General features: G+C 45.4%; 1 protein-coding gene across 1 annotated transcript in view; it reads right to left on the bottom strand.

The window, feature by feature from the left end:
• The window catches only part of F12 (coagulation factor XII), an 8,829-nt gene extending 5,809 nt beyond the window's left edge, over positions 1-3,020 (bottom strand). Inside the window, exons 1-2 of the mRNA XM_004632452.2 lie at positions 2,929-3,020; positions 2,520-2,580 (exon numbers count right to left, since the gene is read on the bottom strand). Of these exons, the coding sequence (XP_004632509.1) occupies positions 2,520-2,580; positions 2,929-2,985 (118 nt within the window). The 5' untranslated portion in view covers positions 2,986-3,020. The remainder of the gene's footprint in view (positions 1-2,519; positions 2,581-2,928) is intronic.
• Between the last annotated feature and the right edge of the window lie 7,311 nt (positions 3,021-10,331).

Below are 10,331 nucleotides of genomic sequence, written 5' to 3'. Positions count from 1 at the left end.
GAGAGAGAGAGAGAGAGAGAGAGAGAGAGAGAGAGAGAGAGAAAGAGGGCCCTCCAGTTGGGTCAGGCAAGAAAGAGAATAGTTTGGCTTTATGAAGGGTGTGAAAAAGATACTGCACAAGTCCAGGTTCACATTGTATCTGGGCCTCAACATCGTGCTGTGGGCTGAGGCTGAGCCTCACCAGGCCAGTATGAGCAGAGCAGGGTCTAAGTAGTTCCTAAGCCCAGAGCATTGCACACTCTAGATACACATGCAATGCCTGGTAGAATGAAGGGGGGCGGTGGTAAGGTGTGAGGAAAGGGCAGATGGCAGGCACCCCCCCCGTGTAGTGGGCACTTTATATAAGAACTAAGATATTTGCAAAAAAAAAAAAAAAAGACATTTACCTATTCTTCAGTGCTTTGAATCAAACCTGGAGCTCTGCACTTGCTAGACAACTGCTCTACCACTGAGTAGTACCCCACCCCAAAATCTAACATTTCTTGAAAGTTATTTTTTTTTAAATTTTTTTTTATTTATTTGAGAGAGAGAGAGAGAGAGACAGAGAGAGAGACAGAGAAAGAGTGAGTGTGTGTGGTGAGCTCAGCCTACCAGGGGGCGGGGCTGGCTGGCATGTGGTGCTGGGGGATCGAACCGGGTCCCTGATGCTTTGCTAAGCTTGTTCTAAGTAGGTGCTTTAGACCACTGAGCCATCTCTCCAGCCCCTATTTGGTTTGTTTTTTTGAGACTGTGTCTCTCCCTGTAGTCCAGGCTGGCCTTGAACTCACCACGACTCTCTTGCCTCAGCCTCCATGTGCTGGGATTACAGGCATACACTACCATCCCCATATCAAAAAATCTAAGATTTTTAAATCATTTGGTAAGCACCAAGTTCTGGACTCACTGCCTTACAGGACAACTACTCATTTTTCTTTCTAAACAACCATCACATTCACTATTCCAGGCTGGTTTTACAAATGAGGAAACTAAAGGGCAGTGAAATCAAGTCACTCATCCAGGGTCATGTGTAGAGGGTCACCAGGATGGCTCTCCTTGAAAGAAGACCATGCAACTCCATCTTGGCTAAATCTGGCCCTAATTCTGTGTATTGATATATACGTACAGAGCTGGCTGGGAAAATACTTTGCCCCCCTCAATTGCCTTTAAGCAGTGCAAATGGGTCTAGCCCAGGCACAGAAGTGTTGCCTTTGAATCAATGTGACAGGTCAACGATGCCCTGCCTATAGCTCCCAACTAGTAAGTGTGGGCTAGGCCAACTGGTGCACTGTCAGCAGAGACTGAAAGAAAGAACCCATGATGTCTCAGGGCATGAAGGCCAGACATCAAAGCTAACGCATAGGGGCTGGGGAGACAGCTCAGATGAATAAGCGCTTGCCTGGCAAGCACAGGGTGCTGAGTTCAATCCCCAGTTCCACCAAAAAAAAAAAAAAGAGAGAGAGACAGACAGACAGACAGAGAGAGACAGGGAGAGAGAGAGAGAGAGAGAGAGAGAGAGAGAGAGAGAGAGAGAGAGAAAAGAAAAAAAGAAAGTAAAGCTAATACATCAACCCAAAACACAAGATACTTTCTCAAACAGCGTCATGAAAATTCCTCTAAACTTAGAGGCTACCCACTGTAGGAATGGGAATCCAGTACTCTTTCTATGCACCCCTCTCTGCATATTACAGAGGTGCTATCATGAGTTCTAACTAGCTCAGCTCACAGTACTTATACCATTCAAGTATGTCCCGCCATTCTCACCAAGCCACTCCTCTCCTCATTAATTAATTAAAATTATTTTATAATAAAATTTTATAACGATAAAATACACCCCACCTGCTTCACCCTGGGTCATGGCCTTTGTGCCAGTTAGCCATTGTTCTAACTGGACTTAGGACTCCCTTGGCTCCCCACCATCATAGATATGTGTTTGTCTCTTTATTCACGGTGGGTTGCACTGGAAGTGGTAGATTGGAATTTATTTGCTAGAACTCCAATAACTTTTCCTTGGGATTACAAATATAAACTCCTCTGGACCTCACTAAAGCTGGTAAAATGGGCTCGCTTTGGTCCCCAGCTCATTAAGCCAGATTCAGTGGTATTTGAGATTCAGAGCTCTGCTCTGGGCCACTCTTTGCCCATTCAGGGCCCTAGCCTCTGTCTGGTATGATTGATGCCCTCAAGATATGTTGTGAAAGGGACAGAGGGGCCCAAGACAGGGAACTAGAGGGAGAACCCAGGTGATGGCAGCAGCGGCAGCTACTCCAGACACCTGCTTGAGCTGATGTTCCAGGTGGGGCACTCAGACACACCATACATGAGCCCTGGCCTCAAGAAGCGTGCCACTCAGTATTGCTCCGAGCCTCTAGCACCTATGGGCCCAAGACCTGCCATTATAGGTACGCAGGTCTGCATGTCAGGCACATCACTCTGTCCTCAGAATCCATCCCCTCATTCCAAAGGCCTGAGGCCATCCTGAGACTGCACACTCCCCACCACACTCATCCCCCGCAAGGTTGGAGAGGAGCCAGACCACTTACCCACTGTGAGCTGCTCTTCTCTGTGCTTGTGCTCCTTGGGGGCTTTCCAAGGTGGTGGAATCTACAGAGGTGAGAAGGCACGTGATTTGCCTAGAAAGCTGTAACATGCTTCTAAACCTACACCAGTCCCTGCAGTCCTCTCAGGGCTCAAAAATGCAGAGATTTCCTCATAAGACTTGAACCCTGCCTTCCTTCTCCCATTGTCTCTGCAGGGCCCTTCTTCCCCCAGAAATGCAGGTAGTGCTCTCATATCTGCCAGCTCTGGTTTGTCTTTTTCCTCGGCCTAGGCCTTCTGGCCCGGTTACACCTTCCCGCACAGGTTCCCCATCACCTGTGAACAGATGATAGGCAGAGGCCACTGGAGCCCCCAACGCCATTCTGGCCCAATCCTAGTTCCCAAAGCCCTCACCGAAAGCGCAGACTCCAGGCTCACCAACAGGGACCCCAGGAGCAGTAGAGCCCTCATGGCGTCTGTCTGTTGGTCCAGCTGCCTGCCCAGGAGTCCAGATCAATTGGGCTGGTCAAAGGTCCCTGAGGCTTGGGAAGTGAATGTTGGCTAAGCTGCCCTGGTGGGGCACAGGCTGCTTGTGGGAAGCCAAGCAGAGTGGCTTCCTTGGTAAATCTCAAGGAAAGTGACTGGGGAGGGGATAGGGGTAGAATAATGGAAAACTATATTTTCCCTGTCTGTTGTAGAGTGGGACTGGACTCAGTACTAGGGACAGTCTTGTGACCCAGGTCCTATTGGGGAATCCGAGGGTTAAGGCAATCAAAGAGATTGCCTCTACTTTAGGAGTCTTAACATCCATCAGGAAATGTATCTGCTTTCTATAGCTGCATAACAAATGGCCACAAATTTGGCCATCTAAACAATATACATTTATTGATTCACAAATTCATGGATAAAAATGTAATTAGGTTTTATGCTCTGAATACTGTTTTACAAGGGTAAGATCAAGACTGAGTTCTTTGAGGGCTCTGGAGAAGATTCACTTTGGAGCCCATTTAGGTTATTGGCAGAATGCAATTCCTTGTGCTTGTAGGACTGAGTTTTCTGACCAGGGACCACACTTAGTTCCTAGATGTCACCTGCATTTATTGCTATGTGCTCCATTCAATTTCAAAGCCAAACGAGACTCCCCCTTGAGTTAAATCTGTTGTAGTTTGAATCTTTTTCCAGGGGGTGGGATGTATCTCTTTTAAGGACTCACTTGATCAGGCATAGCTCACCAAGGATAATACTCCTTAAAGTTTAAGGTCAGCTGATTGGGACCGTGATCATACTTGCCAATTTTTTTTTTAATTTTTAATTTTTTGGTACTAGGAATCAAACTCAGGACCTTGTGCTTGCAGGCAGACACTGTGCCACTGAGCTATGTCACCAGCCCTTGCAAAAAATTTTTTACCGGGGCTGGTGAGATGGCTCAGTGGTCTAAAGCACCTACTTAGAACAAGCTTAGCAAAGCACAGGGACTGCGGTTCAATCCCCCAGCACCACATGCCAGCCAGCCCCGCCCCCTGGTGGCCTGAGCTGGCCACACACACACACAAATACACACACACACACACACATAAATAAAAATTTAAAAAATATTTACAGAAGGGCTGGGAGTGTGGCTTAATGGTAAAATACTTCCCTTACATGTTAACCCCAGCACATGCCTATATTCAGTCCCCAGAAACACACACACACACACACACACACACACACACACTTAACAGTTTTACAGAAAATCTGGAACAATGTTTAATTGAATAACTGGGAGAAAGTGCACAGAAATAAGAATGGAAATCTTGCGACCATCTTAGTGATAGGTTTTTTCAGGTAACCAGTGCAGCAGAGAAACAGGCAGAAGGAAAAAGGGAAAAGGGCTTTATTTTCTTTGAGAACAGGGAGAGAATTTGGGGAAGATAAGGAATTCTCTTGATTGGAACAAAGGGAGGCTAAGGCTTTCATGGCCTTTTGTCAGGGGTAGAGTTTGAAGGGGATGTCTAGATATACCTGAGAGAGCTGACTGGGGGTCTGCCCTGAGGCAACGGGAAGGGTGGAAGTAAATTATGCCCTGGACTGAGTTGGAGAAGGGGGAGGTGGTCTTGGGAAGATGGGCTTTTGTTTTAAGGGCATCAGCCATATTAGATGACCACCATAATGATTTGAGCAATTAATACTAGGGCCAGAACCTATCACTTAGAATTCTACTAATGCCATGAGAAAAGTATTAAACTGATGCATTAAAAGATGCAGTTGGAACACAGGAAAAAAGATGAGATGAACATAGTGCTTTTCCTGCCCAGCATTTATTCTGGTTCTATGTTGACACCTTGATTTTTCTGGTAAGGAACTATCCCTCCCTTCTTCCTTTTTTTTTTTTTTTTGTGGAACCAGGAATTGAACTCAGGCCCTTGCGCTTATTCTGCTGAGCCATCTCTCTAGCCCCCTCCCTTCTTCCTTGGACTGCTAGTGCTGCTAACTCTCCCTTCAGTTCTAGGCTGGGAAGTCTGGCCTATGTCTGGCCAGTCAGCACATAGCATGGTCTTACATCTGGCCAATCAGAGACTGTTATCTCTAGACCACAGTGATTGGTTCAGAGATAAGCATAAAAACAAGTCAGACCAACCAGAATCTTCCCTAGGCTTCTACCAGAACTTTAGGGAAAAACGTACTTCTTTCCACTAGGATCAGTAAACAGGTAGACTCTAGGCTGTAGATTTTGTTTTTTAAATGTATTTAGTACAGGGTCTACAGGGTCTCACTACACAGATTGGACTTGTAGTGATCTTCCTGTTTTCAGCCTCCCAAGTGCTGGGATTACAGGCGCAGGCCACCATGCCCAGTCTCAATCACTGTCTCAGCGCAACCCGGGGGCTGGGCTGGCACAGAATGCTGGGGATCACCCAGGTCCCTGTGTGTCTACCTAAGCAGACTTTAATGTGATGATCTATCTGGCCCGCCCATAGGTTGTAGATATTGATGGTCTTCTCTATCACTTCTGTAAGTGGTGGTGGTGGTGGCAGTGGTGGTGATGGTGTGTGTGTGTGTGTGTGTGTGTGTGTGTGTGTGTGTGTGTGGCTGAGAATGAAGCCTACACATAGGAAGAGCAAAGCAAACAGGGAAAGAAGGGCAAAGAAATACCGTGGTGATCGATGATGTAGAGTGTGCCTAAGGAGAGTCACATGGAGAGAAAACATTCTCTCAGGCTTTCACAGAGAGCACACTGGCCAAGCAATGGCCGTGACTCATGCACATGGCTGACACTGACAAAGGATCTACAGTCTGAGGTACAGGATCTCAGGATAAATCCTGAGGGGATTTCACTGACCTTATCAGACCCAAAAGCTACAACTCTTGTTGCATAGGTCTTGCTTTATCTTGGTCTTAACCATCCAGCAGAAAAGTATAAAAATGAAGTATAAAAAGTAAAGCCATGCTGTTATGTTGAGCTGTAGGGGACTCAGGTCAACATCTGACATTGCCAGTGAAGCGGAAGACCCAATACTATTATGGGCTACTGGACTCTTTTAGAATATTTTGCTGAGTTAACACAGCTATAATATTTAAAGGATGGAACTTAACAAAAAAAGGGGATACAGATGAATGTCCATTTTGTATCTGTGTATTCAAAGTGGTTAGGATAGATATATAGTTACACTCTCTTAATGAATAGAGGGATTTGTTCTAATAGTGTTTGTAAATAGGATATCATGTCCACATCTTGTATAGCAAATAACCACTAGGAAGAATTATGCAATGTGTTAATTATTGAAACTGTCCTACCAATTTGATCTGAAACTGTCTCATTGCTATTTGTTTCTCAATAAAATTGTGGGAAAAAAAAAGAAATACTGTGGCAGGCAGGTTCCAAAACTATCCTGCTTTATCCTCACCTCCTGGATCGATTGATGCCTTTGTGTAGCACCTTTTTACATTGAATCACAGCAGTACTGTGTGTCAAATAGAATATGCAGAAATGGTGGTGCTAGACTTCCAAGCCCAGATCATGAAAGTCATCAGTGTTTCTATCTTGGTCTTGGATCACTCACTCTAGGGGAACCCAGCTGCTGCCCTGTGAGAACACTCAGGCAGCATGTAGAGGCCCATGGAGGAAGAAAGTAAAGCCTCCTGCCAGCAGCTAGCAACAATCTGACCACCATGTGAATGCTGCAGCCCTGTCACCTACCTTGCAATCTCACCAGGAACCTTGTGTAAGCTTTCTATTATCAAAATAAAACACCTGAAACAAAAGTAACTTGTGAAGTTAAGTGATTTATTTAACTTTCAGCTTTTGGACGCCAAAAGTCCAAGCAGCATGGCCTAGGGCCTAGGCTTTCGTGAAGGTTCTGAAGGTTCCCCTTAAATGTATCACCTTATGGAAGATCACAATGGTGGGACGTGTGTGACAGCAAGTGGTTGCGTCTTGATCCATAAAGCTAGAGAGAGGGGGAGAGGCCAGGCTTGTTGTTAGCAACTCTTTTGTGAGAACTAAGCTTCTACTAGAAAATACCATAATCCACTTCAAGGATAATGCCTTCTGTGTGGCCCAACACCCGTAGGCCTGCACCTTTTCCCAATACCATGCTCATACTGGGAACAAGTCCTCCAATACATGGGCCTATAGGGAACATTCAATTGTCTCCAAACGAGAGCAGATCTCAAGCTAGAATCACCCAGCTAAGCTTCTCCTAAATTCCTTGCCATCAGAAACTGAGAGATGGTCATAGATGGAAGATGTTTAAAGTCATAAATTTTAGGGTAATGTATTATACAATTAATTGAATAATTAATTGATAAATAATACTGATGGGCTGATTCTTGATGACTTTGAGAGCCTAGCTCTACACTAGAACCATAGCTCTCATCTACCATATCCCTAACCCCTTAAAATTATTTTTATTTTGAAGCTGGACATGGTGGTGCAATGCTTGGAATCCCAGTATTAGGGAGGCTGAAGCAGAAGGCTTGCCTCATGTTTGAGGACAGCCTGGGCTCCACATTGAGTTCAAGGTCAACCTGGATTACATATCTGGGATTTTGCTAAACTACCTATGCTGACCTCATACTTGTAATCCTACCTCAGCTTCCTGAGTACCTGTGATTATTAGCATGTACTACTGAATCTGGTCCCTTAAGACTTCTCAGTTATAGGAGAGTATGGTGGCATATATCTATCCCTGCACTCAGGAAGTTGAGAAAGAGGATTGTGAATTCAAGGCAAGCATGCATTACATAGCAAGACTCTGTCTTCTTCTTCTTCTTCTTTTTTTAAAAGACTTATCTGTCAGAGAGTCTGGGAATGTAGTTCATCTCAGGGTGTTTGCCTAACATATGCAAGGCCCTGGGTTTGATCTACAGCATAAAAAAAAGTTCAATTATATGAGGCAATAAAACCAGTTCAAATAGACTTCTGACCCGCAATTAAAAGAGTTCTCACTGACCCAAGGAAATTTATGAAAAATGAAGACAGAACATTAGCAATCTACTAATTCTACTACAAACAAGCAAGCTGTTTGAAGACTTCTTGGGACAGAAACATAGCAAAAGGAAGGCAAGTGGGTTAAGGTGCAGCTCTCCCATGAATAATTTTGAAGGGAATGTATTAGAGTGACAGCTGTTAGGTCAATGATGAAAGCAAAACTAGGAAGGTGCAGAGGAGTTCATTAAAATGAAAGTACTTTTGTCAGTTTTTGATTATACCTGAGTATAGACCTTGCCCCAGGGGCGGACTCATACTGTCTCCTTCCTCCTGGGGAAAAGTCAGCTCTGCCTGAGAACAGACAGGGCCATTTGAGCCCCTCTGCCAATGAACAGGGCTTTGCAGGTGGGACAGAGAGGACAGGCTTCCCAGGCAGAGTGAGCAATACAGTAATACTAGGCAGATGTGCACTGAAATGAAGATGTGCTGAGACCAGGATGCCTCATAAATAGAGTTGGAGGAGGCACACAGCCTGCTGGGACCAAAGCAGCTCACTCATGGGTATTCAGACAGTCAAGGCCTATTCTTTTTCCTCTAGTCATAGACTTCTATTTGTGGGTCACCCCAATTGCATGGTGAAAAGGTGATTTCTAGAGGTGATCTCCCACGATGGGAGCCTAATGGACTAGACAGACCTCTAATTGCCATCCCATAGTCAGTTGACCTACACTCAATCAACTATTTGTCTCTCAGGATTCTGTATTCAAAGATAGCAAGATGATTTGGAAGTCTGATCAGGTGGAGGAACCCCCTCCATCAATATGGATAAAACAAAGCTTACCCCACCTTTTGGCTGAGGTGAGGTGTGATCCAGACCTGGCCAACCAGAATACCACCTCTCTCTGTCTTCAATGATTAGTCCAAAGTGAAAGGTTGACTGAAATCAGACAAATGAGTGGCAGCAACCAGAATTTTTGCTAGGATTGTCAATTCAGAGGCTTTGCCTACCACAGAGCCTGGCACGTGTGTAGCAAGAGAGCCTGGGAATGCTGGCAGCCATCTGTAAATCTCGAATGGAGAAGCAGCTTGAGAAGAAATGTCATAGATTAAAAGCAGAATCAGAGGGCTGGCCATGCCGCTCAATGGTAGAGCACTTTCCTAGCACATGAGAGGCCCTGGATTTGAGTCCCAGCACTGAAACAAAACAAAACACCCACAGCCAAATTATGTAAAAGACTAATTTGGAGTGACACCGTTTGAGACTGGTGACCCAGAGACATCTGAAGTCAGAACCCCCACTTATCCTTTTCAGTTACTTGAGTACAAAAGTGTCTCTTTTGCCAACTAAAAGCCCTAAGTGATGCAAGAGTTCAAATACTGTTACCAGGAAGTTCCTGAAACAAAACACAACAAAACAAAACCTCTCATTATCAGCTTCGTAAGTCAGTAGCTTAAAGGAAAAGAAAATAATGACCTTAAGAACAGGGACCAGGGGGCCTGGCCCTAGCTCAGTTCTTTAAGTGGCTGTTTCCACAAAGCTGTCAGCCTCAGGTTGCTGTAGTTCGATCCCTACAACACTCCTGCCCTGAAGGCATTAGAGGAGCAAAAAAAAAAAAGAATAGGGACCAGACAAATTGGACTTGGCTTAAGAAATTTTCACATCTTATTTTGACCACTGACCCCAGTGTGATAGCAGGGAAGGAGCTCAGGCTCTCTAGACCTTAGCTGCCACACTGTGTGTGTGTGTGTGTGTGTGTGTGTGTGCGCGCGCGCGTTCGTGCATGGTCACAGACACATGCAGTCCTAGAGATTGAACCCAGGGCCTTGCCCACATCAGGCAAAAGCTCTACCATTGCGTTACATCCTCACTACTGCTCCCTTTTGTGAGAAAGTGTCTCACTAAGTCCCTAACTTGCCTAGGCTGAGCTCAAATTTGCAATCCTCTTGTCTTACCCTCCTGAGTAGCTGGGACTACAAGGGTGTGCCACTGTGCCTGGAAATGATGGGCACTTGTGCTGTATGGCAGATTTATTGAGATGTTGGAATAGCAATGCTTGGGAAAGGCATGGAGGCTGCTTGCAGCTCATTCTGTAGAGGCTGAGAAACTTCTACATAGATACATACGCTCTTGTCAGCAGTTCCTGCATGCTTGTCCCTGTTCCTCTGCATATCAGAGTCTCTTCCACTAACTGCTGTGGATCAGAGCAGAAAGGAACCTTTTTTTTTTTTTGGCGGAACCAGGGATTGGACTCAGGCCCTTGCACTTGCCAGGGAAGCACTTACTCTACTGAGCCGTCTCCCCGGCCCCGGAAGAGGGCCTGGCTTCTTTCTACAGCTGGGTTGTAGTGACCTGACATGAGAGACTAGCAAGGTTCTACTTCTCTCTCTCTCTCTCTCTCTCTAT

Source organism: Octodon degus, unplaced genomic scaffold, assembly GCF_000260255.1.
Source record: "Octodon degus isolate 3935 unplaced genomic scaffold, OctDeg1.0 scaffold00048, whole genome shotgun sequence".
NCBI classification, from domain to species: Eukaryota; Metazoa; Chordata; class Mammalia; order Rodentia; family Octodontidae; genus Octodon; species Octodon degus.
The sequence above is the reverse complement of the archived record's forward strand: the minus strand, read 5'-3'. Positions and strand labels throughout refer to the sequence as shown.